The 17,629-nt window shown below is 49.4% G+C and overlaps 1 protein-coding gene, 1 non-coding gene and 1 pseudogene across 2 annotated transcripts in view; 1 reads left to right on the top strand and 2 right to left on the bottom strand.

The window, feature by feature from the left end:
- Positions 1-1,756: 1,756 nt before the first annotated feature.
- LOC116903245 lies at positions 1,757-2,246 on the bottom strand (annotated as a pseudogene).
- Positions 2,247-4,158: 1,912 nt separating this feature from the next.
- Macf1 (microtubule actin crosslinking factor 1) overlaps positions 4,159-17,629 on the top strand; it is a 323,248-nt gene continuing 309,777 nt past the window's right edge. The window contains 2 exon segments of the mRNA XM_032898600.1: positions 4,159-4,264; positions 7,460-7,731. Coding sequence (XP_032754491.1) covers positions 7,512-7,731 — 220 coding nt within the window. The 5' untranslated portion in view covers positions 4,159-4,264; positions 7,460-7,511.
- On the bottom strand, positions 11,954-12,057 carry LOC116890346. The gene has a single exon (XR_004386568.1). It is a non-coding gene; the product is annotated as a U6 spliceosomal RNA (small nuclear RNA).

The raw sequence follows: 17,629 nt of genomic DNA on the forward strand, positions 1-17,629 counted from the left end.
CAGAAAAAAAGGTGACATCTAGAGATACAGAGGTGACCCAAATCTATGCCATGGTTATAGGTATGGCAAGAATCAGGATAGGGAGGTAGCTGTGACAGAGGACTTGCTTCGTATAGGCAAGGCTCTGGGTTTGCAGGTACCAACAACCACACCCCCCATCATCAATAAGAATAATAAGAAAATTTGTGTCCTGGGGCATGTCATTAATCCCAGCACTCAGAGGGCTGAGACAAGAGGATCTCTGTGAGTTCAAATTCAACCTCATCTACATATGGAGTTCCAGGACAGCTAAGACTACACAGAGAGACCCTGTTTTGCAAAAGCCAAAAACAAACTCCACAACAGCAAAAACAAGTAACTGTAACAAAAGAAATCTGGGCACAGAGGCCCATGCCTTCCACCCTAGCCTTTAGGAGAGGAGACCAGGCTGGTCTCGAACTCAGTGCTGGGGTTAAAGGTCTATTCCACCACCATATGGCTCCCGCTTCGGATCCTCTTACAAGCCACAGGCAGGAAGCTCAGTGGCTGGCCCTGGTGAGTGTGGGACTACTTTTGTTGAGTGAATGCCATGCTCAAGTGTAAATGAAACAGTGTGGCCCAAGTTTCAGACTAAGTCAGGACTCCCAATAGTGATGCTGGTAAGAAGCTGTCCTGGGCTCCCCCAAACCCAGCATGTAGGCTATGACCTGCTTAGAAATGGGATCTGGTGGAGGGGAACAATGGAGGGCATCTCTGGAAGGCAATCATTTGGAAGCGTTTGCCCACCTCTATTTTCCTGTGACAGAGGACAAGGACCTGATTGGATTCACTTCCGTGTTCCCATGCACATGGTATTCCTCAACACAAGATTGCTGAAATGAGTTGGAGCCAAGTAGCCCACGGGCATCGGCTCACAGCCAGCTGCAAAAATGCCGGTAAATCTCACCAGGAGCTCAATCCCAGGGTACTACAGTTGGAGCTGGAGACATAGCTCTGGGGATTTAACGTCAAATGTCCTGAATCCAGAAGATTCCGGAAGTTCCACCTTCTGGCAGCTTGCAGCATAATTCAGAATTAGACTAGTGGTCAGAACTGGGAAGGCTGTTGAAGGATAGAAGGAGGAAAACCTTTAGATGTCCTCTAGGCAGACAGGCTGAGCCTTGAGGGTTTTAACAGTTCTCGTCCTGAGCCTTGCAGTAGGCCCTGTCTGTGGAGACCCTGCCCACAGCCCCTTGCCTCTAGGATTCCCCCATGCTCTCCCTATGTCTTCAGTTTGCTCCACAAACCCTCACAGTCTTGCCTCGCTGGGCAAGCATTATAGCACTCATTTCTAAATCGAAAAATGACTTTTAAGCTTGATGTTTCTATGCCTCATAGAACCTCTATTTTATTATTATTGTACTATCTAAGTATAATCTGGTGTTTATGTGGGGTATTACTGACCATAGTAAGAACTAAATTTCACTAAACATTTTCTTTTCTAAAGAATTTCATACATGCATATCATCATGGTGTATCTTGGTCAAGTCCACCCCATTCTTTCCCTTCCACTTCCTCCTCTCCCGCCCCCTTTCCTCTCTCAACTTATGCACTTTTTTCTTTTTAGATTTATTCATTTTATTTTATATTTATGTGTCTTTCCTGTTGGTATGAATGTGTGCTCAGTGCATGCCTGGTGCTCAGTGAGGTTAGAAGAGGTTATCAGATCCTCTGGAACCGGAGTTTCCGATGGTTGGAAGCTACCAAGTGGATGCTAAGAACTGGGTTCAACTACTCTTTACCCCTGATGTGTTCTCTTTGAAACAAACCCACAGAGTCCACCCTGTGCTGCTTGTAGATGCACGGATACAGGGCCATTTACTGAATTAGGAACTTTCTCTCTTTTTAGTCCCACAGCCACAGTCTTCATTCCCCGGATTTTCAATCCCAGGATTTTCCCTTCTGTATATTTTCATCTTGCTTCTTCATGGTCCATGACGCCAACTGAGGTTGTCAGTACAATGAAATCAAACTGCTGTGATGGGAGCAGAATGCTCTGCCATTTTTCTATGTCTTTGAGTTGCACATCAAATCTAGGACTGATCACTGCACACTTGTTCAACCTGCCTGTGATCGTCAATGATCTCAAATTCACCAATGAATGCTTTTGTTAGGACCCGAACGATGACTTTGGAACACGGCCTGATGAGGACCTGGCATTTGCCTCTCTTCTCAGCATTGTCGACGCTCTTGAGAGCGTCATCTGCCAGGACATGCATGTGCACCATGGTGACAGATGACAGAAAGAGGGTGGTCAGGAGCTTTATTTCTTTTTTTTTTTCTTTTTTCTTTTTTTTTTTTTTCGGAGCTGGGGACCGAACCCAGGGCCTTGCACTCGCTAGAGAAGCGCTCTACCGCTGAGCTAAATCCCCAACCCCAGGAGCTTTATTTCTTATATTTGTTTATAGACAAGTCCTTACAACATAGTTCAGGCTGGCCTGGAACTCACCTTGTAGCCTAGGTTATTCTTGAACTCATGGTAATTCTCCAGCCTCCGCCTTATAAGTATGGTAGTCATAAGCCACCACACTGAGTAATTTTTTATTTTTAAAATTTATGTGTGGGGTTAATGAAATGGTTCAGCAGATAAAGGTATTTTCAGCTAAGCCTAAGGGTCTCCCGGAGAGCACATGAAGTGCAGAGGGAAAATTGGGGGTGGGGGTGGGGGGGTGAAGAGGAGAGGAAGTGGAAGAGAGGGAATAAGGTGGATTTGATCAAGATACACCAAGATGATATGTGGCTATGAAATTCTTTAAAAATAAAATATTTGGAGAAATTTAGTTGCTACTATGGTCAATAATTCCCCAAATAAACATCAGATTACACTTAGATAATAACATAGAAGAGAACCAACTCCCACAAGTTGGACCGCCACACTGTGAGCCATGGCACATATATGCACACACACGATGTAATGAAAATTAAAATTTATTTGGGATTTATAAAAAATATAGTTAATATTTACAATATGTCGTGGCTTTGGGGAGGGGGGCGTTAGTTTCTCCTTGAGCCACGATCTCATGTATGTAGACCTTGAACTCCTTGATCCTTGACTTTTCTCACGTCTGTGTTCTCCGTGGTTGAGTTTTCTGGCAAGGTCTCTGCTGGCTTTGAACTTGTGACCCTTTGCCTCTAACTCCCTGGAGGACCTTTGAGTAAATCATCTAGTTTTAGTTTTGCTCTCATTAAGTGTAAGATCATAATGCTGTCTCTTGGGATGGATTAATGATTCTTGTTTTGCCTACTGGATTGTAAAGGCAGTGAGGCCGGTGGGCGGGGATCAGACGCATTCCGCTTAGCTGTGTATCTTCGGTAATTAGTGTGTAGATAGATGTTCAAAACATATTCGTTGAATGAATGAATCAGAAGAGATCTACCCCTGACATCAACCAGGTAAAGCACTTGCAGTAACCCGAAGACATACCCGTGTGGTGGCAGTTTCTATGCAGAAACATTCTAGGCACATTCATCTGCACCGCAGAGGATAGAAGACATGCCTACATCAGTAGCTCGCACATGCAGAAGGATTTTAATAAATGCCTTATCAGTGGAAGAAGCTTCTTCCAAGCAAGGAGCTACTTATGTGTCTCTAATTAATCAAGAGACTGGATTCTCTTCTCCCAGGGCCTGGTTCCCCTCTTCTCTTTACCCCTTGGGGAAATGGAGCCTCCTGGTCTCTCCTGGACTCAGTTTTCCTAGGGCCTTCTACAAGAGGTACCCCAGGAGGGATGGTTTTAGAGGAAGTGGGCAAGAGGGCAGGCTGGGGTTATTCCAGAACCCAGGCCACGCTGGGCAGTGAGCCCGAGCCTCCGGAGAGTCACCCTGGGACTGACCGAGAAGAGCTCCCAGGGGCGGGCCAGGGTCAGCGAGCCGCCCCGGGCCGGGGGCGGAGAGGTCGGTCGCGCAGAGGGCGGGGAATGAAGAGTGAGAATTAACCCTGGGAGCTCCGGGGCCGCTAGGAGAGGAGGGACCGCGAGAGGACACCGGGTCAGTGAGGAGGGGCACGGGGCCGCGGACCCGCAGGGAGCGACGGGCGGGGTGCAGGGCGGAGATCGCGGCGAGCAGGCAGGGGCAGCGCCGCGCCAGGGGTGGGGAGCGGGTTGGGCGGCTGCGCGGGCTCCGCTTCAGCCGCCACCGCTAGGGCGCGGGGGGCGGGGGGCTCGGCGCCGCGAGCTCGGCCATTGTGGGAGCCGCTCCCCTCCGCCGCACCGCAGCCGCCTGCCGGCTTCCTCCTCACGCTCACAGGGTAAGGCGCGGGGCGGGCTCGGGGTCCCGGTTCCTCCGCTGGCTGCCAGGAGAGCCTTGGAGCGGGGCGGCCGCGCCCCAGCTCCGGGGCGGCTGACGGGCGGGTTGACAGGCAACCGGCACCGCGGCCGTGGGGGCCTCGCACCTGCAGCGCGCGGAGTGCGGGGAACGCAGGGCGCGAGGAGCCCGGGTTCCCTCGGGCAGCCGCTGCCCCGGCCAAAGGGAGGCGTGCTTCCTCGGGGGAAAAATGGGGCACGCGAGAGGGACCTGCAGGGGCGGGCCGGTCTGGACAGGGAAAGTCGCCTCCGGCTTCCGGAGATCGCCGGTGGCACCGACGCCCTGCCGATCCTCGGTCACGCGTCCCCGCTCTTTGTCAGTCACGCGCGGCGGGCACGCGGACCCACCCGCGCCGCCACCGGCTCCCGGGAGCGCCCCTCCCCCACGGTGGGGGTGCAGGCGAGGTGGGGAGGGCTGCAGCCTGCCAATGCCGGGTCAGATGCTTGTAGCGGACCCAGGTAGCCCGGGAACCGCCGCGATGCCTGGGGGGTGTGGGCGCGCGTTCCTTCCAACCCGGGCTGGATGGAGTGACCAGAGTGATTGAGGAATAGGGCGGAAGCCCGGAGGTCACACAGGTGTGAGTGTGCCTGAGGGGTCGGGGACTGTCAGCGAGCGGTGTAGAGCCGAGGCGGGCCGGGCTTCTCAGGAAAGAGGCCTTGCTTTTGCGGGGGGCCTTTGTAGTAAAAATGGGCGTCTAGGAGGGGAATGGGCGGCTCTAGAATGAAGCAGGTGGTCTGAGAGGAGGGGCAGTCTCCTGCCCAGCGTTGAGGGTAGGATGGGTGCATAGCCTGAGTTTCCCGGAGGTTGGGGCTGTCACATCAGCACCTGGACGGACAAAAAAAGGTGGGAGGTAGGTGCTAGATGGTCATGGTGAGACTAGAGGCAAGTGCTGCGATAAAGGGCAAAGCTGTGCCAGTCCTTGGATCTTTTCGACTCTTTCGGTGGTAAGATAGGGTCTTACTGTTCCATGAAAAGACCCACACACTCCTGGCACAGGAGTGTCCTGGCAGAGCTGTTCTGTCTGCCCCGGGTTTCACAGAGCCTCCCCCCCACCCCCCTACACCGTAGGATGCTTCTTTTGTCTGAGTTCTGTGCTTCTGGGGAAGATGTCAGTGACCCAGGAGGCAGTCTCTGCCTCTAGCTGCTTCTAAGCTGAGATTCCCAGAATCCAGGAGGAGACGTGCCAAAGACCCAGCCATTTAGGCTACGTTCCTGCTCTGCACAGCTCAGTGTGCAGATATCCCCCGTTAGGAAAAGTTGACAGACAGCTTTTGCCTTCCCTGGACTCTAAAGCCCCAACATTGCTGTATACCTGAACTAAATCTGGGGCCTTATAGGAAGGCTGACAGATGAAGGCATGCACCAGCTTGGCTCCGAGAGCCCTTGGGGTGGTGGGCCATGTGTAGCAGATGGTTCTGAGCAGTGAGCTGGGCCTGACTGAGGGAAGGCTGCCCAGTCTGGCTGGTGGAGCCCAGCTGGCTTGGATTGCATTTCCACTCTTCTCCCTCCACTAGCTAAACTGACCAGAAAAACTGCCGGTCCTTACCATCACCCCTGCCCCCATGCTGTGTGATCTATTCCCGCACAGCCCTTGGAATGAGCCAATGAATATTTTATCTAACGCCTGCTGTGTGACATACATGGCACCAGCTAAGTTTACATGCACATTTCACGGTGTCCTTAAAATATCCTCTAAGGAGAAGTCTTGTCCCTCCCCCACCGTGCAGATGGTGAAACTGAGTCCCCGAGAGGTGGGAGTAACTTGACCCTGATCTCACTAACTGTAAGTGACTGCACCAGGTCTATCTTGCTTCAGGTTCAGTGCTGTGTCTAATCTGTGCACTGAAGGAGAAATCGGGGATTTCCACCTTTTCTACCTCATGCTTCTTTTCATTCCTGCCAATGAGATCCTGTGTTAGCTTTTGAAAATACTTCCCATCTGTTGTCCCATTTTATCCTTATAGCATTCCTGGGAGGTAAGAAGAAGGGGGAGGTAATAGATTCTTTATTGAGTGCTTACTGGGTACCTGGCATCAAACGGCAGGATCTTATTTAGTTCTTGCAAACAACCTTGTGTGATTGGATGCTAGCTAGCGTCATCTCCATTTTATAGGCGAGAATGTTGAGGACAGCAAGATTAAATGGCTTCTCCGAGGACGTATAGCTAGTGGATAATGGAGTAGAAATTAAGCTCCTATTTTTCTGCCTGGCTATCAGTAATAGAAGCTAAGGTTTGTGGTGCATTTTTGTTTTTTTAGTCAGACTTTCGCTATGTAGCCATGGCTAACCTGGAACATGCCAGGTAGACCAGGCTGGGCTTGAACTCACAGAGATCTGCGTGCCTCTGCTTCCTGAGTGCTGGGATTACAGGTGTGCACTACCATGCTTAGCTAAAAACTTATTTTATTGTTAATTCTGTATGTATGTGTTGTTTGTGTATGGATGTGTGCACATGAACACTGGAGCCTGCAGAGGCTAGAGGGGAGCCTTGACTCCCTGGAGCTACAGTCACAGCTCAGGCAGTTGTGATCGTCCTGAAGTGGGTGCTGGGAACCGAAGTCAGGTCTCCGACAAGAACAGTATTCTCTCTATCTAAAGATCTATTTATTTCCCTTTCTTTAAAGATTTATTTATTTCATACATGTGAGTATACTGTTTCTGTCTTCAGACACGCCAGAAGAGGGCATAAGATCCCCATTATAAATGGTTGTGAGCCACCATGTGGTTGCCTGGAATTGAACTCAGGACCTCTGGAAGAACAGTCCATGCTCTTAATCACTGAGCCATCTCTCCAGCCCCAACAGTATACTCTTAACCTTAACACACACACACACACTCTCTCTCTCTCTCTCCCCTCTCTCTTCTCTCCTCTCCCTCTCTCTCTGATGTGTGTGTGTGTGTGTGTGTGTGTATGTACATGTGTGCATGTGTGTATGTACATGTGTGCATGTGTGTGTGCATTACCTAATATAATTTTCCCCTAAGCCCCATACATTAGTCTTGGCGTGTGCTGTTTCATTTTGGAGGTTCAGGTAGGTAAACACGTCAAGTCAATAGCAGGCCTAGGAGTCAGGACCCAAGTGTCAGGGATCCTTGTGTGACCCTTCATTCTGTTCACATTCTTCCCTTTCTCTTTCAGATCCCTTCTCCCAGGACATCTAGTCCTTCCTGTAGCTACTCCTGCTTGGACCATGTCTTCCTCTGATGAAGAAACGCTCAGTGAGCGATCCTGTCGGAGTGAGAGGTCATGTCGTAGCGAGAGATCGTACAGGAGTGAGCGGTCAGGGAGCCTGTCTCCCTGTCCCCCTGGGGACACCTTGCCCTGGAACCTGCCACTGCATGAGCAGAAGAAGCGGAAAAGCCAGGATTCTGTGCTGGACCCTGCAGAACGCGCCGTGGTCAGAGTTGCTGGTAAGAACAGTCTCCAGCGTTTGCTAGCTGGCTGCTATGGGCTTGAGGGGAAGAGTTTGGGCCGGTACGGTGAGGGGCTGAGAGGTCCTCTCAGCCAAGTCAGCTGGAATCTAATTTGTTGTTTTGATGATTATTATTGTTGCAAAGACAGTGAAAGAACATTCAAGAGAAACCCAAAAAAGAGAGAAAGAGGGGGGGGAGGAAGGAAGGAAGGAAGGAAGGAAGGAAGGAAGGAAGGAAGGAAGGAAGGAAGAGAAAGTAAAGGAAAAGATAAAGAAAAAGAAAACATGCTATCCTGTGCTGAGCGAGGTCTAGTCTCACAGCCGCACCTCTCTCCGGTGTTTTCCTGCTTAGCTGTAGTTTACGAACATAATAATTTCGCTGGTGGCCTGTGTTCCAGTGTAGCTCTGTCTCTTCATTTACCCTGTAAAAGAGCTTCATATTGACGTCTCAGACGTCATGGGTTATTTTAAATTTTACTTTTGTATTTTTCCAGACAGGGTCTTACTATGTAGCCCTGGCTGGAACTTGCTCTGTAGACCAGGCTAGCCTCAAAATCACAGAGCTCCACCTGCCTCTGCCTCCTGAGTGCTGGGATAGGAAGCCTGTGTCACCACACCTGGCTGAGACTTTGTGGGTCCCGTCCGTCCCCCCCCCCCCAGCTGAGGACTGAACCCAGGGCCTTGCACTTGCTAGGCAAGCGCTCTACCACTGAGCTAAATCCCCAACCCCTTGTCCTTCTTTTTAAAGGCTGTGTTTTGAGGTTTTTCTAACTCTTGTTCTTTCCCAAACGTTCTGCTGTAGTTGACAGTGCTCTAATATCACTGATTAGGAATAAAAACTTTTGATGTCTGTTATTTCCTCATAAGGAAGTCTTTGAAGAAGCCGATTTTAGCCATATTGCCTTTCGAAGGTCTTATGTAGTTTCTCCAGGAACTCGGCGTGAGGGTAGGTGCTGCCTCCCCTTGTCAGGAGGTGCCTGTCTGTCCTTCCCAAGCAGCTGTGCTTAGGAGTGTAGGCTTTGGTCTCAGAAGGGCCAAGGAGTCACAGGTGGTGATGAGCTCTCAGTGCGGGTGCTTGCAACTGGATCCGGGTCCTCTGTAAGAGTGGCCGAGGCTCTTAACTGCCGAGCGTCTCTCCAGCCCTCAGCATCTTGACTTAATGAAGGAGCTGCCTTTACTGAGGGCATCTGCAGCTGTCTGCCCGAGTACGCTCAGTGTCCCAGCAGATGCTGGTGTCACCATGTAGGTAGAGAGATAGAGAAGTGCCCCAGTGTGTGCGGTGAAGTCCATTACCAAGGCCTGTCCGAGCTGTCTGCTCTGCCAGGCAGATAACACACCTTCAGTTTGTTGTATGTTACCACACTGTCTGATCAACCTAATGGTTCCAGTTCCCTCACTTTTTCCTCCTTCCATGTGACTGTGAGAGCATTTTATTCTAAAGGGCAAACCTGCCTCCTGTTACCCAACCGCTTAGAAGCCATCTTTGGCTCCTCACTGCCTGGGAAATAAAAGCTTCAACATAAAGACCCACCCCCAACCAGGCCCTATTCTATCTTTTCCACGTCGCTGGCCGGCCGGCACCTCTCCCCCTGCAGAACTGTGCAGTAGCTTGCTTGTCCTTCAAGGTATGCCGCTTGTGGGATCTAACCTCTAGGTTTTAATTTTCTTCTCTGCGAGATGTTGGCAGTTCCTCCTCCTCCTCCTCAAGGATCAGCCCTTCTAGCCCTAAGGCCTCCAGTGGTACCCAAAGCCTCCTCCTCCTCCACTGTTACATTCATGCCTCTCTCTCCTCCTGTTCCCTTGCACAGCAGAGCAGTTAACCCACAGGGAGCCTATCACTCCCTCTCCACTGCCAGCAATTCAGTGCTGTGGCTTATTTTATGTGCTGACCTTCAGTGACTTACACAGGGCCTTGGGCATGCTAGAGGTCATCAAGTAGGGAGTGGCGGCCAAATGAGTGCAAGAAGTATTTAGAGGCTACTATGTGGGCGATTGTGAAGAGGAACAGGCAGTGGGCTGTAACGGGAAATTAGAATTGAGATGGTTATGGAGAGTTAGGGTCAAGAAAGATGCCGGAGGGAGTTCTAGAAGAGCAGATAGCCGAGAGCCTCGGCAGGTAGGCTGCAGTTTGAACTGCTGGTGGGCAAAAGAGATCCCTCGGAGGAAGTCCTTCTCAACTGTTTTGCCCCTGAAACATTATCTAGTAACAAAGTTTGGAGCAGGCCCTGGAATGCAGGAAGGGGTTTACTCGCTGTTAGCCTCGCTAGCCTCACTGGCCTCAAAGGAGCACAACTCAGGGGGCTCTGAGTCACAGACCCCTGGTTCTTCTGAAGGCAGATGGGATGCCTCATTTCCCCTTCCTTATATTCTAATTCATCCTCCACCACTCACATGCCGTTCTAGATGGCTTTGCGACAGTTTCTCCTAAGTCTTCTCAGAGAAGGCCCTGGTGTTTGCGATTCTCGTCTAGGCTCTAAGTCAAGGGGATTCAAGGGAGCTTAATCATCAGGCAAAGGCCCTCAGGACCCTGCCTGGTCAGCAGAGCAAAGGGCTGGGCAGGTGCTGGGCTGGGCTGTTGCTGCTTTGTTTCTGGCACTATGCTGGTCTTTGCATGCTAACACCACCAATGACTGTCTTGAGGAGGGGGCTGGACCAATGAGGCTGGAGATGGGGAAACTGCTGGGTTTAAAAATAGCCCTGCTGCAGTTGGGTGTGTTTCTTTAGCAGGGGAGGAGAGAGGCAGCAGAGACAGGCGAGACTGCTACTTTAGCGTCTGGCTGAAGTCTCTATATGATTTTAGAATGTCGTGGGGGCTCCACCAGAGTAAAGAAACAGGCAGCCTTGCCTCCAGGGAGACTCCCACATGTAGGTGCAGGGGTGCTGAGAGATCCTGAATGCTCTGATGCTCCCTAAGGCAGAACTTGCCTTCTGGGAGGAAGGAAGTCAGGCTCACACTGGAAGCAGCTGCTGTGTCCTGTGTAATTTTCTTCTCCCTCAGGTTTTGGGTTATGAAGCAAAGTGGGAGGTGTTGGAATCAGTCTCATCAAATGTAGAGACTTCCCAGTCCCTAGCCCTTTCTGGTGTCATTTCATTATTATTATTATTATTATTATTATTATTATTATTATTATTATTATTATTGATACTATTATGTTGTTATTATTGTTATTAATTTATTTAATTTGTTTACATCCCTAATGCTGCCCCCATCCAGTCCCACCTCCCCTTCACTTCTGAGAGGGTGGGTATCCCCCAACCCTAGGACATAAAGTCTGTGCAAGACTGGGCCAAACAAGGCAGTCCTCTGCTACATGTGTGCTGGGGACCTCGGACAAGCACGTGTTTGTTCTTTGGTTGGTGACTGAGTCTCTGGGAGCTCCCAGGGATTCAGGTTGGTTGACACTGTTGGTCTCCTGTGGGGTTCCTTCATTCCCTTAGTTTGTTCCTTCAATCCTTCCCCTTGCTCTTCCATTAGGGGTCCCTGACCTCCGTCCCATGCTTGGCAGTGAGTATCTGCATCTGTCTCAGTCACCAGCTGGGTAGAGCCACTCAGAGGACAGCCATGCTAGGCTCCTGTCTGCAAGCACAACATAGCATCAGTAACAGTGTCGAGGATTGGTGCCCACCCGTGAGATGGATCCCAAGTTGGGCCCATGGCTGCTCAGCCATTCCCTCAGTCTCTGCTCCGTCTTTGTCACTGCATTTCTTTTAGACAGGAGAAATTTTGGCTTGAAAATTTTGTAGGTGGGTCGGTGTCCCATCTCTCCACTGGGGGTCCTGTCTGGCTACTGGAGGTGGTCTCTTCAGGTTCCACATCTCCAATGTAGGGCACTTCAGCCAAGGTCACCCACATTGAGTCCTGGGAGCCTCTGCCATCCTAGGTCTCTGGAACTTCTTAGAGATTCCCCTCCCCCCCCCCCTCCACCCCGGCAGCTGCGTGTTTCCATCCTTCTCCTGGCCCCCTGGGCCTCTCTCCTGTCTCTGCCTATACCTGATCCTGTCCCCCTCCTCCCTACCCCTCCTCTCTCACCCAGGTCCCTCCCTTTCTCTGCTTCCCATTACTATTTTATTTGTCCCCCAACCCCCCACCCCTGTCTAAGTGGAATTTAAGCATCCTCACTTGAGCTGGCCTTGTTTAACTTCTTTGGGTCTATGGGGTGTGTCATGGACATTCTGTACTTTTTGGCTAATATCCACTTATCACTGAGTACATACCATGCAAAAATATGGAACGCTTCAGGAATTTGTGTGTCATCCTTGCACGGGGCCATGCTAGTCTTCTCTGTATCGTTCCAATTGTAGTATATGTGTAGTTGGAGCAAACATCCTTCTGGTGCCTTGAGTAGGTCTTTTTTAAAATATTTATTTATTTATATTTTGTGTGTGTGTGTGTGTGTGTGTGTGTGTGTACCTTGTCTTTACACACATCAGAAGAGGGCATCAGATCCCATTATAGATGGTTGTGAGCCACATGTAGATCCTGGGAATTGAACTCAGGACCTCTGAAGAGCAGTCAGTGTTCTTAATCTCTGAGCCATCTCTCCAGCCCCAAAATGCTGCATTCTTTGAGATCTATGGAGAACAGGTGATGAAAATGGTCAAAATTACAACCACACAACTCTAGGGGGCACCATTCTCATATGTTGCATATAGATTTGTATAGAGGTTGTGACTAGGTTTTTTTGTAGATATGTGTGAGGTGTCTTGTTTTTGACTAGGGCAGGGCTAGTACAAAGATATTCAACCCATCTATGAGGTATTCATCCTTCCCTCTAACATCGGGTGTGTAGGCCCTTCTTGGGTTTTGTTTTGTTTTGTTCAGGGTCTTGTACAGACCAGGCTGGCCTTGAATAATCTGTGTAGCAGATAATGACTTGAATTCTGATCTTTCTGCCTTCCTACCAAGAGATGGATTTCAGGTGTGTGTCACCAAGTCCACTTTTTTTCTGTTTGTTTGGTTTCTGGAAGGTTGATGCCATTTCTATTAAAATCTACAAGAAAATTCCCAGGGCAAGCAAACTGTAAATCTCAGCAGCTTCCTGGAGGAGGAGGACAAGGAAGAGAGGGAAAGCCTCATGCTGTTTGAATTAGGGGTCATGGAGGCAGGGAGCCACATGGGGAGGAGGTTTAGAGAAAGAGTAAGGAAGCCCGAGTTGTCAGGGAAAGACTCCTTCCACAGCAGGGCAAGAGAAAGAGAGCAAGCTACCTTCTCTGATTAATCAGCAAAGTGAGCTGACTTAGGAAGTAAGCCTATGGCCCTGCAGGAGACTTCCCAGGGTCCTGTTTTGAAGATGCCTTCTCCCCTTGGCGTCTGATTCTCGATCTTTCTGCAGTCACTTCCCAGACTGCCCTCCTTTTTTGTTTTTGTCATTGATATTAAAAGATAGCCAAAGATACGGTCCTTTCTTCACGGAGTTCCGTCTAGCTGAGAGGATGGCAGGAAGGAAGTGGATTACATGGTGAGAGCTGGGCACACAGGAGCTCAGGCTGAGAATGCACACAGCCTGGTTAACCAGTCTGGCATAGATTCATTCATTTACCCCATTCCCGACATCTACTCCATTAGAGCCTCCTCCAGGAAGCTGCCCTCTGACCCCTCCTATCAGACAATGTATCTCTTCTAACCCTTCTGCATCTTAGGTCTAAGCTCTTTGTTCCCAGGTTCCTCGGCCACAGCAGATGTGGACCTTGTAATAATCAGGAGTCCCTTCTTGCTTTTCTGACCCTGGGTGGACAGTTCTGAGGATTCTCTCATGCACTTCACAGAAGGGCACCTGTTCCCCCTTTTCCTTCATGCAACTTTCCTCCAGGACAGCAGATCCATCTGTCCGTCCATCCATCCATCCATCCATCCATCCATCCATCCATCCATCCATCCATCCATTTGATAAAAAGACAGAGCCCCAGCTATGTCCCAGGAGCTACAGTGACAGTTTTATGCACAGTCAGGACTTCTAGCCCCTGTAGTGCTTCAGTTTCATCTGTAAAAGGGTGGCCAGGGACCAGCAGACGAGCTTTTCATACCTGTTACTGCACTTAGTGCCGCTTCCTACTACCTGGAAAACCACCAAAAGAGGCAGGGAAGGCTGCAGGAGGCCAGTGGTTTCCTAGGCCGGCAAGGAATGGGCCTGGGCTTGCCACTTCTATTGCTTTCCTTGTTCGTTCCAAGGCCTTGTCAGAAAGCAGATGGAAGTGATTTGTTCTGTCCAAGCCACAGATGGAATCGAGGCCCGGAGGGGTAGGAAGTGGGACCCTAAGGAGTAATTCTCCTGGGAACCCACATTCCTGGGCAAGCAATCTTTCTCATCCTGAGCATTTTGTAGCTTTGTACCCAAGAAGGCTCATTCTCTTCCCAGCTTCTCTCCCTCCTTCTGACTCTGCGTTATGGGTGCCTGGCTCTGTCCTGGAGCCTGGTTTCAATAGCAGGGGAGGCCTGGGAAAGTGGGGCAGAGTGAACGGTAGCTACGCACCACCAGCTCAGCTGCAGCGCTTTGAAAGTAAATCTGGGTCACATTCACTGGAGGGATAGAGAATGACCACGTGGGCAGAATTCTGTGCAAGCCGCAAAAAGGATAGCCAAGCTGTCCTTTCTCTGAGGCTCAGCGTCCCTTTGGGACCCCCAGCTGGTCAGGGAGGTGGTTGCTGCATCCCAATGACAATCCTGTCTGTACCCTTGGTTATCCATCATGCTTTCTGAGTGAGTTTCAGAGCAATGGCAGTCTGACGCGTGGCTGTCTGTTCTGAAGGTTAGGCATGCAGAGGAAGGACCGGATGCTTTGGGGACTATGGAAGGCTGTCATTTCTTAGAGCTGAAACGCCACTAGAAGAAGTGTAGAACTGAGTGTATTGGAATCTTGGACTGCACTTAGTCTCTACTCTATCAGTACTCCACCGCAGAAAGGCCTGTGACCTTACCTGGGCGTGAGAATGAATTATCCCCCACCTCCAAGTGTTATACTGAGGCTGTCTGGCATCTTTTTCATGGTTGCTATAGCTGAGACCTACTGTGGTCTGGCTTTATAGACTGCCTGTAGCAGATTGCTGGCTCTGCCTGGACTCTTCTGTAGGAAAAGAAAGGGCCTTCCGAGCCGGGATCTCTCTTTGGACTAAGGTTGCTGCTAAAGAGATGTGAAAGCCCTGTAATCTGCAGAATGATTAATGGGCTGTGCCCTGCTCTTACCCCAGAAGTTTTCACTCAGTGGAAACTCAGGGGAGGATTCTGCTCGGAGCCTCTATGACTGGTCTTGAGAATGCTGTCCTCAGACCTCCACTTGCTCATTTCCATGTTTATTTTCTCTTCCATTCATTCATGCAAGGGAATGGCTTTACATATCTCAGGTGTGGACCCTGAAAAGTTACTTACCTGATTGGGCCCCACATTTTCATTGTTAAAATTAGGGAACAAGAGAGCTGCTTCTTAGCCTTACAACGTGGGCTAACTAAGGTCAGGGGAGTAAGCTGCCTGGCCCTGTGTCTGCTCTATAGGTAACCCTTCATCTACAGTGGCTGTTCCCCTGAGTATCTTGGATTCCAACACAGTTTCTCATTGGTCTATGAATGTGCTTACATTGGTCATGCATTTGCTGACTCCATAAACATTCCTTTAGCTATGTTGTTCAAAGCGTCAGCGTCCAGCTCCTGCCCAGGAAAGCAGTGCTGACCTGAAGCTGAGGAAAATCGTGTGGAGGTTCTTAGGGGAGAGGCTCCTCTTGCATCTGCCTATCTGGGACCTGGAGCCACGGAAGCCTTTGATCTGGGACTTGGAAAAGAATTAGACGCTTGCTAGAACACCGAGAAGAGAGAGGGCACACCCATTATGTGCTTTTATTCTTTCTCTCCTTTCTTTGCCCTCAGTAGGAAGGGAAGAAAATGAATTGAGAGCAGCTGGGTGGGAGTTAGGAATTAAAGAACACAGGGTGTGGGTCGGGGCTGAATTCTGGACCCGGCTTGAAAGCTCCTCCACGGCTGGTAGTTCTGCTGCTGAGCGCCGAGATGTGTACCAGGACTTTATACACGTCCTGTCATCCTCGCAGAACCCTGGGAAATCACGGCTATTTGCAGCAATAAAACTAAGCAACTTCTCTAGAGGTGTCCAGGAAGCTAGTGGAAGCCAGAGGTCATCGTTATCAGTGTGCGTGGTGCCTCCTGAAGCCCCACAGGCATGATATCCCCTTGGAGTTATTCAGTACTGCGCTTCAGGGCCAACTGAGGCCAAAGCCCCTCCCTCTTTCCAGAAAGTTGGAAGCAATGCTAGTGTAGAAGGGATGGTGCTCTGAATACCCATCACCCAGAAACAAGAACTTCCTGTCATAACTGGGATCGTGGCAAACGCTTTTAATTTGCAGAGCTCCTGAGGCAGATGCAGAGAGAGCTCTGTGAATTCCAGGCAGCCTGGTCTACAGAGTGAGTTCTAGGGCAACCAGAGCTACATGGTGAGACACTGCCTCATAAACGAACAAACAAACAATCTTATCTGAATGAGTTCTAGGCCAGCCAGTGCTACATAGTGAGATGCTGTCTCATAACTAACAACTAACTAACTAACTAACTAACTAACTAACTAACTACCAACTAACTCAGTCAATCCATCATCCATCCACTATCCATCCATCTATCCATCCATCCATCTATCATCTGTCCATCAATCAATCAATCAATCAATCACCTTATTCATTCCATTCCTGCTCCATAGTTATGTAAAAGAGGTGGGCTTGGTACTATAGGCTACTCAGCAGGCTGAGGCAGGAGGATTGATGGTTCAACTTGAGGAACTTTACTAAGACTTTGTCTTAGAGTAAATATATAAAAGGTAGCTGGGGACAGCTCGGGGTAGACCACTTGCCTAGCCTGCATAGGGCCCTAGGCTCAGCTCCCAATACCTAAAGGAAACTTTGTGCAGTGGCTGGTGTATTTCCCCTGCCCACCCCCAATGTTGCTCACTTCTATTAGCTTATATCTGTTGCATAAAATAATGACTTTTTTTTTTTTTTTTTTTGGTTTGTTAAGACAGGGTTTCTCTGTGTAGCCTTGGCTGTTCTGTACCAGGCTGACCTTGAACTGATTTGCTTCTCTGCTTCCCAAGCATTGGAAATAAAGGGGGAAACCCCCACCACTCCATAATGGATTTAAAAAAAAATTTTTTTTTTGGCCTGAACAATCCTCCTTCCTATGTCTCCTGACTGCTAAATTATAGGCATGTGCTACTATGTCTGGCAATTCAAGATCTCTCTCTCTGGAGACATATTATATTTATAATATAGATATAAAAATTGAAACAGGGTTTCTCTGTGTAGGCCTGGCTGTCCTGGAACTTATTCTGTAGACTAGACTGGCCTTGATCTCAGAGATCTGCCTGCCTCTGCCTTCCAAGTGCTGGGATTAAAGGCATATACCACCACTGCCTGGCCTCTATCATTTTTTTTTAAGATTTATTTATTTACTTTATGTATGTGAGTACACCGTAGCTGTCTTCAGACACACCAGAAGATGGTATTGGATTCCATGACAGATGGTTGTAAGCCACCATGTGGTTGCTGGGAATCAAACTCAGGACCTCTGGAAGAGCAGTCAGTGCTCTTAACCGCTGAGCCATCTCTCCAGTCCGCCTCTATCATTTTTATCACAACTATTAGAGACGTGGTCTCTCTGTGTAGCCCTGGCTGCCCTGGAACTCTCAATGTAGACCAATCTGACTGTGAACTCCCAAGATATCTGCCTACTTTTGCTGAATGTTAGGATTCAAAGCATGTGCAACCATGCCCGGCTTTATAGATTTTTAAATTCTTATATTTTTGTAGTGCTGGAGATCAAACACAGGGCCTCTTTCTTATGTGTTAGAAATTTGTGCCTTTAAAAAAAAAAATCTTGGGTTGAGGATTTAGCTCAGTGGTAGAGTG

This window comes from Rattus rattus, chromosome 1 (genome assembly GCF_011064425.1).
Source record: "Rattus rattus isolate New Zealand chromosome 1, Rrattus_CSIRO_v1, whole genome shotgun sequence".
Lineage (NCBI taxonomy): Eukaryota > Metazoa > Chordata > Mammalia > Rodentia > Muridae > Rattus > Rattus rattus.